The sequence below is a fragment of the Mustela nivalis genome (assembly GCF_964662115.1).
Source record: "Mustela nivalis genome assembly, chromosome: 12".
Taxonomy (NCBI): domain Eukaryota; kingdom Metazoa; phylum Chordata; class Mammalia; order Carnivora; family Mustelidae; genus Mustela; species Mustela nivalis.
In genome coordinates this window covers 35,915,703-35,934,032 of record NC_139031.1, presented here as the reverse complement: position 1 = coordinate 35,934,032, position 18,330 = coordinate 35,915,703, and the positions used below count along the sequence as shown (strand labels likewise).

The window sequence follows — 18,330 nt, the reverse complement described above, 5'->3', positions numbered from 1 at the left end:
TAAAACTTGAAGATAATATGTTTTCAGAGTTTTCCCTATTGTTAAAGAAACATAAAGGTGTATCTGACCTTGAGTTTATCCAAGAAAATGCTTCCTCAGGGAAGTTATACTGTACTGAGCCATGCCCTTGGTGTTCTCTCCTCTTCCAGTGTAAGAGGGGGGCATTTTGCAGTCTCCTGTAGGCACTTTTTCCATTATTAAAATCCTCCTCTTCTTGCCTATGCTAGATTCCCTCATATCTTCGGTACAAATGAAAATTAGACTTTTCTAATTGGCATGTGTTTAATTCTTACAGTTCTTTTTCTTCTGTCCTTCTGCTTTTCTTTTTTTTTTTTTTTTTTTTTTCAGTGTAATGGTCTGTTCCCTGTTAATGGTTACTTTTATGTAATTTTTTTCTCTACTAGTTAATTCTGTCTCTTGTCTCTTCCTTTCCCTTCAAAAAGCCACCTCATTGCGACTCCAAGAAGAAGAAAAATGCTTTCTGTCCTATGTAGCAAGCAGATGGTTGTTTCTGTTATCATTGCTGTTTCAGAAGGGGTGGGAGGTGCTGATGTCTTTTAAGAAGGTGGAATATTAGTCACATCAAACCTCGTGGATTTGTGGGAGTATATCATAAACCAGTTAAGAAATTTCTTTCTGGCTTTTTTGTTTTACTGTCTTGCTTTAGCCATTGACATGTCTTTTCTCATTAGTTTATTAAGATCCTTGATGTTATTGTCAAAGTTAACTTCCTATCAGCTCTCATAAAATGTTGATTTATCTTAAGAAATGGTATTGTGTCATTGATAATCCTTGCATTAATACAGTTATTCCTGCCTCTACATGTGGATCTGTGTTTTTGTTTAAGCACACTAAATATATTGTATGAGTATATTACGAACATGAACTCAAAATGCCCAAGTCATCAGATTCCGGCAGACAGGTTAGTCTTTCCTGGGGCTACCTAGCACTTTTAGACACTTAAAAAGGAATTCTTTGGTGAATACATAGATTTTTACTTAACCCCTGCTCAGAGGGCTTCTAAAATATTTAAGTAAGTTGCCGGCAAGTTCTGTTCTGAATGTGGTTGAAACTACGTCAGTATCTTTACACAAAATTAATTCATTTCCATTTTACTTTGTTAATCAGACTTGCTCTCCATTCCTTAAATTGGTGGAAGTTTTGTTGAGCTTTCTTTAATTTCCTCATTTTGAGTTTTTACATTAGAGAAAGGAAGTGATAAGCCTTCACCATAACTCTGAGTGAGATCAAAATGAAAATACCATGCTTACTATAAGAAGATATGAGAAATGGCAGAAAGAACAAGAGAGGATGGTGTTATTTTTTATCCTTCCTGACTTTGAAACGATTTGAAGACCATTTCAATAGTTTATATAACGTTCACTCTTTCATTTTCATATAACTCCAGTAAATGAAATTTTCCAATACTTTCAAATTTATTTAGAATAAAAATCCTGGAGCTCTTACCAGGATCCCAAAGGGTCTGGTGCCTGTTTCTCTCCCCAACTTTGGTCACCATATCCAGCCACATGGCCATGTCTTTGTCTCCATTCCTTAGACACAAGCTCTTGCCAGCATCACTTGATGTTTGCACCTGCTATTGGCTCTGTTTGGAAGGCTGTTCTCCAAAATCTCATGGATTTTCTGAAGGGGAAGAGAAGAGTTTTTAGAAAAGCTGATATCTGAAGTAAGCCTCTAGAGTGGAGCTGCAGATAAATCAATGCTTTGAAAATGCTTTTGGGGAAAAAAAATGCTTTTGGAAGAAAAAGACTTTTTATTTTATTTTATTTTATTTTATTTTATTTTATTTTATTTTATTTTATTTTATTTGACAGAGAGAGAGAAATCACAAGTAGGCAGAGAAAGATGAGGAAGCAGGCTCCCCGCTGAGCAGAGGGCCCAGTGCGGGGCTCGATCCCAGGATCCTGAGATCACGACCTGAGCCGAAGGCAAAGGGTTAACCCACTGAGCCACCCAGGTGCCCCAATAAAGACATTTTAAAGAGTAATTCCAGTGACTGAAGTGACTTAAGAAGAATTGGTTTCTATAGAGAATTATTAACTTTAGCTATCAGTTACAAAGTAGACATTAAAACCTTAATATTCACTGATCAATTTATAAGAACTTTTTTCTCAGTGAGTGGGAAAGATTTAAATTCTGAATTACAGATTATGACCAAAAAGAAGGTGTAGTTCACAGTGCCCAGTATAATACCAAAACTTCAGTTAACCTTTGGGAAATTTTTGCTGAGTAAATGGCATTTGTTTTAGCCAGCTGGAATGTTCAAGTCACCTGTTTTCACCAAAAAACAATATAAAACCTTCTATGTGTTAATTTCAATTCATTTACTCCTTTGGGACAGTGTGGGTGTGGGGAACAGGAAATACCAAACAAACTTCTGTGGTTTCCTTTTTATGACCAAAAATAGGTGAGGTACCATTCTCCAGGACTTGATGTCAGTTTCTCAAAGGAGTGCCAGCCCAGAAGCTCCAGTGCTATAAGAGCTGCAAATGTTCACACTCTTAAAGAGAAAAGGCTGATCAGTGTTCCATCTGTATTAGGGGGCTTTGCCATTTGGTATGCAGTCTGGGTTCTGGTACTGTAACCAAGTCTCTTCAAAAGAAAGCTAGTACTTTGTGACTCATTTATATCAATAGTACAGACCCTTTTCTGCATCTGACTAACATACTTTTTAATATTTATTACTTTTCTTTTAAACTTCCATTTTGTTGATGTTTTACTATTTTATTTTTTACCCTGAACTTATATTGATGGCTGAAAACTTAAGTAAATCTGAATTCTAAACTGTTCCAGGATTGATTCTTCTTCAAGGTTTTAACTCTATTAATATTCCTAAATGTTCATGCCACCATCTCTTTTCTTGAGGGGATGATCTTTTGTAACCCCTTATAGAAGTAAAAAATAAATGCACCCTGGACCTTTGCTGTCTCCTTTCCCTACTGTCATCCCAACAGACTGTGGCCAGACCTACTCCGTCTTTTAGAAAGAAAAACCGTCCTTTCCATAAATTTCAAATGTCTTTATTATTTTTTTAGTATTTAAATCCTTTAATACCAGAATACATGCCTATAACTTGCTTCAATGTTCTAAGAAAAAATGTGTTGTAGAACTTGCTTGGCAAACTGCTGGTTAGGGTCTCCTGAGCCTGTCTTCATATCCAGCTCTTATACCACTGAACACTGTTGTATACTCAGAAAGAACTCAGGAATGATATTTTATTTCTCAGCATTTCTTGCCCTCTCCCTAGCAGCAGAAAACCAATGCTTTGTAGCAATGCAAGATTTGATCCTTCCCCCAGCAGCTTCTGGCTTTTGCTTTGAATGCTAAAGAAGGGTCCTAGAAATCAAGTGGGTTTTGTGCCTGCTCACTTGTGATGGGCTGTTGTTCATATTTCTTTCCCCTACTGCCAATCTTTCTCCTGAAAACTTAAAGGAAACCTGTAGAAAAGAAAGAGCTGGACCGTTTTGTGGCTAGGGTTCCACAGGGACTTACCCTTTAAAAATTCTGTAAAATTTAAGCTATTTTCTTTTTTCCTTTTCTCAAATGGGAAATAATTTGTGTCTCTGTCCCTCCTGAGAGAGGTTTATCTCCTTTGGAATTCAGTTTGTCTTGTGTCTTGGGGCTTCAGATTTTTTCTTTTTCTTTAAAAAATAGCAGCTTTATTTAGATATCATTCACAGAAATACAATTCACCCTTTTAAAGTGTACAATTCAGGGGTGCCTGCCTGGTCCAGTCAGTAGAGCAGGTAACTCTTGGTCTCAGGGTCGTGAGTTCGAACCCCATATTGGGTATAGAGATTACAAATAAATAAACGTAAAAAAAATTAAATGGCGTGCCTGGGTGCTTCAGTCTCTTAGCTGTTGGACTCTTGATTTCTGCTCACGTGGGATCTCAGCACTGCAGGATCGGTCCTCAGGAAGTCTACTTGAGATTCCCTCCTTCTCCCTCTCCCTCCTCCCTGCTCCCCCTTCCCCTGCACTCATGCATGCATGCTCTCTCTCTCTAAAATCATAAATAAATCTAAAAACAAATAAAGTTAAAAATAATAAATTAAAAATAAATAAAATGTACAGTCCTGTGGTTACAAATATATAGATTTTTAGATTTAAAATAAGGAATGATTTTATTTTTCTTTCCTTTTTTGATTTTTCCAACTTTTTCTCATTGTAAGGATATTCTCCATGACTTTTTTTTTTTTTAAGATTTTGTTTTTAAGTAATCTCCACACCAGACATGAAACTCAAACCCCAAGATCAATATTCGCATGCTCCTACCTACTGAGTCAACCAGGCTCCCCTCTGTGACTTTATTAATCCTCAGCAGTGTAGCAGAGCAGAACTCCTCCTCCTCCCTCTCCTTTATTTTAATTAATATCTTAGTGATTAAGTGCCACTTTGGGTTAAAGTAGATAGATGCTTTTCCTTTCGCAGAGTTCAAAGAGATACACGTATTTGTCTATTGAAAGGCATGGCTTGAAGAAACAATTGAATCAACTAACTAGTTGTCATAAATAAATTCTAAAACCTATACTTGTTTGGTACTCAATCTTCATCTTTTAACCAAGTTGTCAGCAATAAGTATAATAAATTGCTGTACTTAGTTATCTTGGAATATATTTTGCCAGAAGTTTGTCTTTGTGGAAATGTTAGCAGATTATGTCACTCATTGCTAGGTGTTATTGGGATAATTTTCTCACAATCCCCGACCTACCCATCCAATCAGGACTAGGCAACTGGTGACACCTTACTTAAAATTTAATCCATACTAAAAATTGTGACCTGATTAATAAATACAACTTTAGAGACCAGTAGTTGGTGTTGGAAGGGTGAAATGGGGATTAAAAATGAATTTTTTTAGGGATTTTTTTGTCTAGTTTGTGGCTGTTCTCTTGAGTCATTTTGGCTAAGCATTAAATGACTTGCGTTCAAGACCCAATCCATGTTTAGGACTCTGCAATTTCTATGACAGTATCAACCCACATGTCTCATTACCTTTTTTTTTTTTTTTAAGATTTTATGTATTTATTTATTTGGCAGAGAGAGGGGGAGACCACACACAAGCGGGCAGAGTGGCAGGCAGAGTCAGAGAGAGAAACAGGCTCCCTGCCAAGCAAGGAGCCTCATGTGGGACTTGATCCCAGGACCCTGGGATCACAACCTGAGCCAAAGGCCGTGGCTTAACCTACTAAGCCACCCAGGCGTCCCTCCTGATTACCTTTTAAGGCCTGTGGCTCTATATCCAAGTGAGAGCTAGAAAAGCAGCATTCTAGGTGCTTTGCTGAAAAGACAAAATCCAGATTATTACCTTATAAAAACTGCATTCAGGGAACATTGTTTGAGTTGAGTAGTTTTTCTAGATAGTCTTAAACTTTCACCCTCCAGTGAGGAGGAAGCAGGCATCTATATTGTATCCCAACAACCTTCATCCAACCCCTCTGCATGTCACTGAGTTTGGAATGTGCTTTGGCATGAGAGTAAACTTATTTTGAGGATCATTATGAGAAACAGTCCATGTTGTTTGGTCTATTTATGTTAACACCAGCCACAAGTGGGGGTGGATTTCCAGGGCATCTTCTTTTCTGACCAGCTGGCTACAAATTGAGGGGTCCTACTGCCCTACAGCTCTAAGAACTCAGGAAAGCACTGCACTTAGGACTACAGTTTTGTTATAGAAAGAGATACAGATCAGAAGCAACAGGAGAGATACATGGGGGAAGGTCTGGCAAAGCCCTAAGCACAGTTTTCATCATCTCCAGGGATCTCTTGGCACATCTCCTGGCACATCAGTGTGTGACAGTCCTATTCCCAACTAGGACAGCTTACCTGAGCTTTGGTATCTAGGGTTTTTACCCAGATTTCATTAAGACTGATTGATTGAGTCATTGACCACAGAGTGGAACTCAACCACCACTTCCCTCTTTCTGAGGTAAGGCTGATAGCATGTGGCTCAAAGTCCTGAGCCACTAAGCATGCGGTGGGACTTTCTGGCATAGCAGCCTCCATCCTGAGTTCTCTCATTAACATTAGCTGTCAGGTGCTGTCAGAGGGCTCATCCTGAGTAAGACGGACACTCCAGCCGCTCAAGAAATGTCAAGGGTATAAAGGTTACCTCTGAGGAATAAGGGACAAAATCAGCACAAACCCCTGCTGGCTTGGTTTCCCTTTTCTAAGAAAACTGATAGCCAAATTTGGGGCCCACCCTTAGGTATGAATTTGTGCATATGTAGGCGTGTGTTATTTTTATTTTTTAACCTTCAGGTTATGTGCCCATCCTAATTTTTTCTTTCTTTTACTCTCATTTCTATGCCACATTGTTTCATAGCAGCCTGAAATAACTATTGGGCTAAGGCGGAAGTATAAGTGAAATAATCCCAAAGACCTCAGAGAAAACCCATTGTCCCGAAAGTAGAAAGCCGGAGGACTAGGAGATCCTGCTGCCTTCCTTTGGAGGCTCTGGGCTACCGCTCTGACTTTACTAGGGACAACTTTTGTGTTCTCTGTTGAAGGAGCTTAGCTGGGCTCCTAAACTGAGATTGCCTGACAGGTTCTGCTCTGCTACTGCCCCCGGGGGCTGGATCGGGAAGGAACCTTCGGAGTGTGCTGTTTGCTCTCCTAGTCCCTCATACAGCCATTCAGCTGGAAAGTCTGTTATGAATCTGAAATGTCAGTATCTAGAGAACATTTTTGGTATCTGTAATTAATAACATCAGCCTTAGTTTTACTTCCTGACTGTAACATAAGCTATCTCCATTGGTTATGTCATTCTAAGCATCAGCTTCTGCTTTCCTGTACACAAATACTTAACTGAATTGAGATTTTTCTAAATTGCTTTTTCCTAAATTGGCTGATTTTGTAACTTTCAACCTAACTCACATTTTCATTTTCTACCTATATATGTCAATCCCCTCTGACTATTGAGGGCCATCTGCTCTATCTGCTATTTCATTAATGTTTCCTCTGCCTTCAGCTTATGAATAAAGATGAAAGACTCTGCACTGACCCCTTCCCTGCCATTCTTGACATTTTAAACCAATTAGACAAAAATACAGCTTGTTATTATGACTCTTTGCCTAATACATAAGCTGATCTTATATTCTTATAACTGTGGTCTTTATCCAAGCCTATTTTGTAATGAAAATTTTTTCTGATTTCATCAGATAAGTTTGAGAAGTTCAAACATATAACATCTGTGACATTCTCTTCATCCTTCCATTCTGGAAATCTGTGAATAAAATCGACTATGTGTACCCAGCATGGGATTTTTTTTTTTTTTTTAGAAAAATAAAACCACAAAGCTAGTAGGCTTTGATTTGCACATCTTTGTGATGCTTGCTGTGGATTATCTGTTAATATTATACTTTTTTGTTTGAAAGTGAGTTAAAGTATATGCTAGAACTAATCATATACCAAGCTTTACAAAAGAAAAAGGAAAGAAAGAGAAAAGAAAAACTATTTTTTCTTAATTAACCATCTTCTTTCTGCTTATTTCATTTACATAAGACTTCTCTTATTTTAAAATTATCAAGTCTAGGAAGAGCAGAGAATCCAAATAAAGCTAGTCTTTGTTAGACTTGTTGATATGAAAATGAGAAAAGTCTTAAGCAAATAAAATAAACAGAAAGCAGAGGCAGAGCAACAAATGGTTTAAGTAGCTCCCCTTGGAAGAAGGTCTGGAAAGGAGTTCAAAAAGCATTTGTTGAGGTGGGGGCGGGGGAGTGTGTGCCATAGACAAAAGGCAGATCTTAATGGAATGAACTGGGGTAAAAATTAAAGGAGTTGTATGGAACCTGAGCCTAGAGTACAAGGGCATTCTGGAATCTTCATCTCTTACTATGGTTGTCGGTTGTGCAGATGAACTTAGCTGAGAGTCCTCAGTATCCACCATCACTGTAGGAGAGAGGTTCCAGAACAGAACAGCCTGGTTTTAGTTACTTGCCATTACAGTGACTTTTCTTATTGTCCAGTCTATCCCATGCTGCCTCAAATATACTAAAGTGTAAATTGGGCTCTCCTAAGAAGAATCAATTTATGTTTCTAATGTTTCCACTCGAGTTTTGCAATTCAGGGTCAGTTGATAAAACTTATATTTGGCCAAAGAAAACCTTAAATGGTGTAGTATCCCTCTGGTTTAGACTCACAAATCTTTTGTGTTTGTGCTGAGCCAAAACCAAGGAGACAACGAAGTTGAGTGAGATTTTTCTTTAGCCAAATTGGGTTATATCATCACAAACTTGAGAAGTACGAGCCAGAATGGTGACTTTTAATGAGCACTGAGTCTTGTGGTCTGAAAACAGGAATAGGCAGAGAAAGTACATGTACGGCCCCGGCCTTACTGTAGTGATAGGGTTCTTTATCAAAAGCTTTATTAGGGTTTTTGTTTTTTCTGCTAACGAAGTTGTTGATATAGTGCTTGGAAATGTGTTTTCTTTTTTTTCTTTCTTTCTTTTTTTTTTTAATTTTAGTCAAACCAGGCATATTTAGAAAAGTTCAGTTTCCTTTAACAATACCTCTTTTATTTGACTTCTATCCATTTCAGTTTTGCTGCAAGGTTCACTTAAACTCAAAAAGCAATATTTGAGATGGTCTGATACGTCTACCTTAGCTCTTTTAATTCTCTAGCTTTTATCTATCTACTTGCTACCAGCACGTAAATTTAAAGAGTTTCTTTTATATTTGCTGTATGCCTAAACTGTTGAGCAAGGTATGTTTATTCTGCATGTCGGAACTCCAATATATCCCAATGCTGTAACCTCTGGAATGTCCATTCAGCTTCACAGCCCCTGGAAATTCCTCTGTCAGGACTTACAGAGTCCTACTTTGTACATGTACAGCTCGGTATTTGGACAAAGACCAAAAATCCTGGTACAGGTTTCTTGAGCTCCCTCTTTCCAGCCTTCTTCTCTCTAGTACCTTGTCCCACAGAATGCGCTCACTATAGTGTCCTGAACTCCATTCTTTTTTCCCCCTCCATCCAGTGAGGTAGCTACACCTCATTTGGGTTTCACTTCCCTATATTGCAGTTTGGAAAATACCACCCAGCAAAAAACAGGCAGTGTATTATTTTCTTCTTTCACGGATCGCAGCCCTGCACTGTCCGTTATCCAGTGTCTGAAAACAGATAAAATAGATGAAGCAAGTTATTTTATAGTAGTTTACAGGGGAAGGATAAGTGTGATATTCATTATTCTATCACAGATAGAACCAGCTCATGAAATTGATTTTTATCATGGTAACTTTTTAATTTTTTTTCTTCAAATGGATTAGTATTTCTAGATCTTTGGTGATACATTTCCAGAAATGCCACATGGAATTTATTAACTTTCTAGTTATTAGCTCATTTTTATGTTATTCTATAAGTATTCATAGAATCACCAATAAACTTTATAAAGTTCCTATTTTGAGCTCCATGTTATAAGAGAAGCTGTATGCCATTCTAAGAACAGCATAAAGACTTAATTTCCCCCCCTAAAAATCTAATTTTTAATCAGAGACGAGAGGTTACAATTTACAACTCATGTTTAGCCCTTTAAAAAGTTTTTTGAGTTGTATTCTGCATCATGAATTACCACAATTTAAAGTTCTCAACATTTATATATTCTTCACAGGGTATATACTCTAAGACTTAATTTTTACTCCAAAGAGTTTTCATATCCCTTCAGAAGACAAGGCAAGCAAACAGTTAACAAAGAGATGATGGTAATAAACAGTGGAAATTGACATTGGCTGGTTAACAATAATATCCAACATTTAATGACCCATGCACAATTTGAACCCTGTACATAAATTATCTGATTTAATCCTATAAACAATTCTCTGAGATAATATTTCCATTTTCATCTTAAAAATGAGAAAACTGATGAAAAAGTTAAATACTGAGTACCACAGAGTGCCAGAGTTCAAATCCAAGCCTACTCAGTGTTTCAGAGCCAGAGCTTGTAACTCTCATATAGCAGTCTGGAAATGGAAATCATGATAGAAATGGGAATCTTAAGTTACAGGTTAGGATTCATAACAGGCAAAAATCAAAGAGAAATAAAATGACCTCAAGGAAAGATGGTGTGTAGAACCACCCTGATTGGAGCAAATGTTACCAAAGCATATTTAAAATTATTGAGTTGGGAGCGGCTGGGTGGCTCATTCGGTTAAGCTTCTGCCTTGGGCTCAGGGTGTGATCCCGGGGTCCTGGGATCAAGTTCCTATTTGGGCTCCCTGCTCCATGGGAAGCCTCCTTCTCCCTCTGCTTCTCTCTGTCTCTCATGAATAAATAAATAAAATCTTTTTAAAAAATTATTTGAGTTGAAGAATAACAAGATAATAGCATAGGAAAACCATGCTTAAGAGTTTGCCTCAGAGCAAAAAGAAGGATGGATGTGATGAAAAAAAGATTGAGATCCTGGAGACCCTCTAGGAGACTTATTTATTGTAATCCCATGACTGATCAAAAACCAGACTCAGGGCGATGGCATTGGGAATGGTGGAGAAAAGTAATATAAAAGATAGTTCAAGAATGAATGAAACAAGATGGGATTGGGAGGGAGACAAATCATAAGTGACTCTTAATCTCACAAAACAAACTGAGGGTTGCTGCAGGGAGGGGGTTTGGGAAAGGGGGGTGGGGTTATGGACATTGGGGAGGGTATGTACTATGGTGAGTGCTGTGAAGTGTGTAAACCTGGCGGTTCACAGACCTGTACCCCTGGGGATAAAAATAGATTATATGTTTAAAAAAAATAAAAAATAAAAAATAAAGATAGTTCAAGTGAAAAATTTGTCAGAACTTGATTGCAGACTAAACTGAGAGGTACCAAAAGGAGCAAACCAAAAACCCTACCATATTTTTGTTTGGGAAAGAGGGTGATGATGGGAGTTAACTAATAAGAACAGGAGTAAAGCCAGGGTAGGGAAGGATGATGAGACCCAGGTGACTCTGAGTTTCCTGCAAAGCTATCCAAATGGAGTGTTCTGTCAGCATTTAACAGTATAGACTTGGAGTTTTGATACAAGGACAGAAATGGAGAAATTTGAAATATTGTCAATATTCATATATTCCCTTTGTGCTTCTTCCCCAGATTTCTCCCATTCAGACTATAACATTTTTCATTAGCTAACTGTACACTTATTAAAGATAATATCAGGGAGGGATGACTGGGTGGCTCAGTTGGTTAAGATCTGCCTTCGGCTCAGATCATGATCCCAGGGTCCTGGATTTGAGCCCCACTTTGGGCTCTCTGTTCAGCGGAGAGCTGCTTCTCCCTCTCCCTCTGCCCGCCTTTCCCCCTGCTTGTGCTGTCTCTCACCCTCTTACTTCCTGTCAAATAAATAAATAAAATCTTAAAAAATAATAATAAAATTAAGTATCTGTTTCTACTTTACAGAAAGAAATTCTGGAACAACAGCAGCAAGAAAGAAATGATAACCATTTTCACGGTATTTGTATGTTTTGCAATGAGGAATTTTTCGGGAACAGGTTTGCCCTCATCCATGTCTTTAAATATTATTGTTTTTCATCTGAAAACACATCAAAACATTCGTAATGGTTATATAAATTAAGTTCTGTGGATTAGCTCAGGACTTTTTTATATATCAGCAGTAATTTTTTTACTACGCTTAACATTAAAGATGGACTATAGCTGCTCTAAGCAGATTAAGGGAATAATTTTTTCATTTTTTCTTTTATTTTTTTCCAAGTATTTATTGAATTTCCAGTTAGTTAACTTACAGTGTATTATTAGTTTCAGGTGTGGAATTTAGTGATTTATCATTTACATACAACACTCCAATGCCCAGTGCTCATTACTACAAGTACCCTCCTTAATCCTGTCACCTATTTAACCCATCCCCCCATCTCCTCTCCAGTAACATCAGTGTATTCTGTATAGTTAGGAATCTGTTTCTTGGTTTGCCTCTTTTTTCCTTAAGTGCCAAAAATAAATTTGTGTTTAATGTTTTAGGACGTTTTCAGTTGGCTGACAGGCAAGACCATATACAACAAACTACTATAGACACACCCTTCTATAGTGTTAACACTAAACTTTTAGCAGTTTTCAATGTTTCATTTTTGAATATTAAAACTAATAAAGATCTAAAAAACAAAACAAAACAAAACAAAACTGGGGTATTGATAATTCTTTACTACTCCCAACTGGGTTCAAAACCAGCTGGCGTATTATAATTCAATTCTAAAGCAATTGCCCACACGGTTAGCGTAAGACTGCAGGTTAAGCAGCATCATGCCCAGCAAGACTGCCTCCTTTTTGGTTACCAGCCACAAGTTCAGTTGACCAACTGGCCAAAAATTCAAGGATTCTCACCAATTTGCATAGTTAGTAATTTACAGAATGACTCACAAAACTCTGGAAAGTGAGTATACTTAGGACTGCAGTTTTGTTATAAAGGAGCAGCCAAGTGAAGAGATATGTAGGGCAAGTTTTGGGAGGTTCCTGAACTCAGAGCTTCTGTGCGAAAGAATCAGGATGTATCACTCACCCAGCACATCAGAGTATTCACCAACCAGGAATCTTCACTGAGCTTTGATGTCCAGAATTTTTAATAAGCCTTCGTCATATGAGCATTGTTTCAGTCATTGAATATCCAGATCACTCCCCTCTCTGGAGGCTCAAAAGCACCACCTTGTAATCACATGGTTAGTCTTTTCCTTGACCCACTCCCATTATGAAGCTACCTAATGGTCTTGGATTGAGCGGCCTTGTCAGCAGAACAAAGATAATCCTATCAAGGAGAAATTCCAAGAGTTTTAGAAGCTCCGTGCCAGGAACTAAAGACAAAGAGAGAGATTTCTCATTATACAGCATTTGATATTTACAAATGTACATGACTTAAATACAAGTCATGAAGTTGTAACCTCTAGGAACTGGGAATAGTTTTAGTGGCAACATAAGAGTGGACAATCAGAAAAATAACATTTTCTGCCCTCTTCAAAGAAGGCAGTCTATAGTATTAACAAAAAAGCCTAGCACAGTAACTGACATTATTACTTAAAAAACATTGAGGAGAGGGTACTAATTTGAATTTAGAAAATGGTTTGGTTGCAGCGCTGATGTTTAAAACACCACTAATGAAGATTGGATTCTTCTCTAGGGCAGTTGGCATAGAGAAAAATTTGTGCCAAAAGGCACTATGAAGTACTCTATGAACTACTAGTTTTATTCATAGTTATTGATAATAGCTAAGTGGTTAGCCAAAAGAGTATGTTAACTATGAGATTAATAAATGGGCCTCCTACATAGTTAAAAAAATCAGCAAACATTTTTAGGGTTGGTTGCTTTATTTTATTTTCTAAAGGAAAAAAATGATAACCCTAAAATAATAGTGATTTGGGGGCCACCGTAAGTGTCTAAATAAGCTAGATAAATTGTATTATTGTCAATGTGTATAGTCTTTTAATGGTCTGTGTACTAATGAGTTCCCCAAAACTGTCACCTTCATGTTATGAACTAACATTGTGATAACAAGGGTGCCTTGCTGACTCAGCACTAGGAGCATGGGACTCTTGATCTTGCGGTCCTGAGTTCAAGCCCCATGTTAGGTGTAGAGATTACTTAAATAAATAAATAAACTTAAAAAATAAATAAATAAAAATAAAGTTATTTATTTTAAATAAAAATAAAGTTATGCTAAAGACCCAGTAGGATAATATATTTTACACATAGGCATTTTTGCTGTGTAAAACTTAGAAAAATTAAAATTTTCCTTTTCAGCATAAATAAGCAACAGACTGGTCATGGTGTATTCAGATTATAGTAACCCTTACATATTCTTAGATGTGTTTACTGTGGGTTCCTGGTCTGTGTCTGATAGTGGGCTGACTAAATGTCTGTGATCCCAGGATGTACATAGCAGGACATATTTCCTTTTGGCAGTTGTCTCTTCCTCCTTCCCATGATGAATTGGAAAAGTAGGCAAACCACAGTTTATGTACTAGTTTAAAGGACAGAAACCCAATTCATCTTTAGAGTATATTCCTGTCCACTGGCAGATAATGGAACTTTAACTCACTGTAAAGAACTATTGTGATTATATGTGTACTTAAGTACTTTATAACATATGGCTCTTTCATAGCCCAAATTTATATTTTAGTGTTTAACCTTTGCATGTACTTCTGATTAGTGTTGTCATTATAAAATTGATATCCCTAACCTGATTTGTTTCTAGATGATTTGTAAATAATATGAATTGCTCAAATTTCTTCCTAGATCTGTTCTTTTAAACCACATGGCCAGAGAGCATGCTTTCAACATTGGATTGCCAGACAACATTGTAAACTGCAATGAATTTCTATGCACTTTACAGAAAAAGCTGGACAAGTAAGTATTTTTTTTCATGAAACACAAGCTGAAGCTATTTTAATTTTGGACTCTTGGCAATTTTTTTTATTGTCTGTTGTGAATTTTTTATGATTAATTAATAGAAGTGAATAATAAAATGGAATTTTCTCATTTCTCCTGTTAGAGGCATTCACATTTTACATGACAGCCTTCTTTTTCTCTGATCATATTGTCTTTTACTGTTTTTTAAAAATAAAGTATCATAAATACCAAACAATGTACATACCATGTAACATATGCTATATAGGGTATGAAGCATATACTCTCCATCTAGCCTAAGACATAGAACAGGGATTCCTGGGTGGCTTAGTCAGTTAAGCATCCCAACTCTTGATTTTGGCTCAGGTCATGGTCTCAGGGTCAAGTCTGCTTGAGATTCTCTCTCCCTCCACCCCTCCCACTCCCCCATTCATGCACATGGGTGTGCGCACATGTCCTCTTCCTCTTCTCTCAATAAATCTTTTTTTAAAAAAAGAAATAGAACATTATTAATCGCCTTGAATTTTCATACGTGCCCTTCCTCATTAGTATCTCCACATTTCTTAATTTTTTACTGGTAATTCATTTGTTTTTCAGTATAATTTTTCACATATGTAGTAAATATATTGTCAAAATGTTCTGTTATTCAGCTTTATGTGAGATAAACTCTGTCCATTCTTTGACCTTTTAGTACTTACTCACATTTATATATCATAACACTCCACTTTTTCTAAGTTCATACTCTAGTGACTGTGGATATCTAGTGCGTATCTAGAGCTTAACTTGTAAAATAAGAAAGGAAATTCACTAGGTCACTAAAATGCCTTTCAGAAATTGATCAACATTTCTCTCTAGGAGAGGACCCAATATTTTTTCTCTCAAAACCAAGTTTTGGGGTTTTTTTGTTTGTTTGTTTTTAAAATTTTTATTTATTGGATTTTAGAGAGAGAGCTTAAGCAGGGGGAGGAACAGAAGGTGAGGGAGAGAGAAAATCAAGCAGACTCCCAGACTCCCCACTAAATGTGGAGCCTAAACCAGGGCTTAATCGCATGACCAATATCATGACCCAAGTGAAAATCAGTGGTCAGACACCCAACCAACTGAGCCACCGAGGTACCCCTGTATTTTTTTTTCCAAATGAAATTTCAGCACACAACATTCAGAGCAATGACATTAAGTAAGAAAGAAATATTAAAAGTTCCGAGTTCAAATTCTGATATCAACACTACATTAAAGCAAGTCCTTTCACTCTTACTAAATGATCCTTCATTTATAAAATAATAACAGATGTGCTTTCTAGCAAGATTAGCATGAGCTTTTTTTAATGCCATAAATTATTTGCTGTTAAATAATACAGTTATTTCTCTGGCACAAGAAATGGTTCAAAGGGTGTTTAGTAGTGATGGCAAAAGAATTCGAAATTAAAACAAATGATTTCACTCATTTGAGAATTTTCATGTAAAAGGGAGCATAGACATAATCTGTGTGACTCCAAAAAATAGAACTCTAATGACTGATAGGGGGAAGTTACAGGCAGTATCCACTGTCAGACCTAGGTTGAGAAAGACGTTTTATTAGTTAGAAAATGAATGTCAATAGAGAAGGCAAGTAACTTGACCAAGTGTCACAGCTAGTGTGTACTGGAACTAGGTATTAATCCCTGCAAATCAGCTCAGAGAATATGCCAAATCATGGACTAATTTGTTGTACTCAATGGAGGCAACCAGTGCTAGTTATCATTGTAATTAGTTGAAGAACATAACTACATTTTCATTTTTAGAAGAGAAAATTTGATTAGAAGACACCAAAGTAGCTTTTGGGTATTAGCTATCTTTGTCACAGTTTGACTGCATAGCCAAGTTGGCCAGTGTAGCCAACCAAAAAATAAACCAAGCCTGCATCCCACAAAGCTGAATGAATGAAGTAAAAGAGGTTCTGACAGGGATGTTGTATCCCACTTGAAGATTCTGTGACCTAAAATGAATAATCATAAGACTTGAAAATAAAGGACTTTTATAGCGGCTCTCCAGGAGACATGTGTAATCTGTCAGTGTTTGTGTTTTGTTTTTGTTTTTGTTTTTGTTTTAGCTTGCAGTGCTTGTACTGTGAGAAAACCTTCAGGGACAAAAATACACTTAAAGATCATATGAGGAAAAAACAGCATCGGAGGATTAATCCTAAGAACAGAGAATATGACCGATTTTATGTCATCAATTATTTGGTAAGGCTTTCTCTTCATAATTTAAAATTTGATTGCATTTCCACAAACAAAAATCTTTCTAAGGGCTGTCTAATATTTAAACAAGCAATTAGTATAAAGGTCAAAATGTAATCGAGGGACACTTCCAAGCAGTGATTAGCTTCATAGTGTTTAGTTTACAAAGCATAATTTGATTCGTTTTGTCTTTCATTTGCCAGATGTTTATATAGTAGAAATGTCATGTCTCTAGAATTCACAGTGATCTGGACCAAAAAAAAAGTAATAATAAACAAAGTATTTGAGTATCTACATACTCTTACTTATTTGTTATGGTATTTATTACCTTGAGACCAGAGACTTCTGTATTCTACTCAAGAAACATCTTTTGGCCTCTGCATGTGGTAGGTATCTTGTGCTAGATAACTCTTTAAAAACAGCCTCTTCGTAAGGGTGCCTGGGGGCTCAGTTTGTTGGGTGTTCAACTCTTAATTTCCACTCAGGTCATGATCTCAGGATTGTGAAATCAAGCCCCAAGTCAGGCTCACACACTGGGCATGGAGCCTCACTAAGATTTTCTCTTAATGAGAGGGGAAAAAAAATCTCTTCACTCTTTCCTCTCTCCCCATTAAAAAAAAAATCTTCCTTTTCCCACAAAAAAACCAAACTTACCATCCTCCTTAGCCAGCTTATCTTTGATGGAGGTTTTAGAGAAACCAAGTAATTTCCCTAGGCAAGAGGACTTTGATTTGTTCAGCTAATAGAATGTGATAATGGTCTTACCATGTGAAGGATTTTAAATGCATTGAAAGGTTTCCTTCCTAGAAACCTCAGTACCATTTCATGGGCTTTTTTTCGTTAAGAGAAGGTACTCCGTAGGAGGCATGTATCACTGGGGGTGGGGGGGTGTATTTAGAAATGGAAGTGGGGATTTTGACTGCCACAGTGACTGGCAGTGCTACTGGCCCTGCCCTATTCTGCTGAATTTGGGGGTGTACATAACAAGTGAAATAATCCACTGGTATAAAGAAAAGGGTTACATAACTCTCCACTTGTATTAGGAGAAAGAGAGTTGTTTCTGACACTTTTCTTAAGCAGTGGCAATTATTTTTTTCCTCTCATTAGGAATGAGTTAGAAATCAAACTCATGGCCACAGAAGGCATAATTGCTTATAATCAACCATTTTATCAATTGGACAGAAACAAGCATCTCCTGAAATATGTTGGAAAGGTCTGCTGTAGGGTTGGAATTTTTGTCTGTTCTAACTAATCCTTGTACTGTTAAAATAAAATTCCCCTTGAGAAGCAAGTTTGACATGTGTTTGAAGGTTGGCTCTGAGAAGTTGCCATGATCTGCTGCAAATGTTTTACAACTAGCTAAAGGCAAAGCCAGCCTTTGAGTCCTTCAGTCTTCTCTTGAAATCACTCAATCATTAATTCCTAGAACAAACACTGCTTCAGGGCCCAGCCCAATCCAACAGGGAGTGGACCTCAGTGTTAGCTCTAAGAAATATCAGCTACACGGAAGCAATTTAGTAGTACTTCCTCGTGGGCATCTTTTAAAATAATATTTGAGAGTTTAGGACTAGCAGAACATTATATATATAGCTGGAGGTATTTACCTTTTAGAGGAGACTTCAAAGACGCTTCACTCAAATTCTGCTGGCATTTCAGAAAAGTACGATGCTCTATTCTCTGGGCATCAAATAGTAAGTCTTTCAAAAGTGAAATTATTTGCAATTATTTCAGCTGTCTCTAGATGAACAGGCTAGATAATACTGCCCACTG

The 18,330-nt window shown here is 37.1% G+C and overlaps 1 protein-coding gene across 3 annotated transcripts in view; it reads left to right on the top strand.

Annotated features, from left to right (window-relative positions):
- Positions 1 to 18,330, top strand: part of ZNF277 (zinc finger protein 277) — a 104,310-nt gene that overhangs the window by 73,035 nt on the left and 12,945 nt on the right. For all 3 annotated transcript variants that reach the window (XM_082693082.1, XM_082693084.1, XM_082693083.1), the window contains 3 exons: positions 11,397 to 11,488; positions 14,235 to 14,345; positions 16,434 to 16,566. In XM_082693082.1, coding sequence (XP_082549208.1) covers positions 11,397 to 11,488; positions 14,235 to 14,345; positions 16,434 to 16,566 — 336 coding nt within the window. The remainder of the gene's footprint in view (positions 1 to 11,396; positions 11,489 to 14,234; positions 14,346 to 16,433; positions 16,567 to 18,330) is intronic.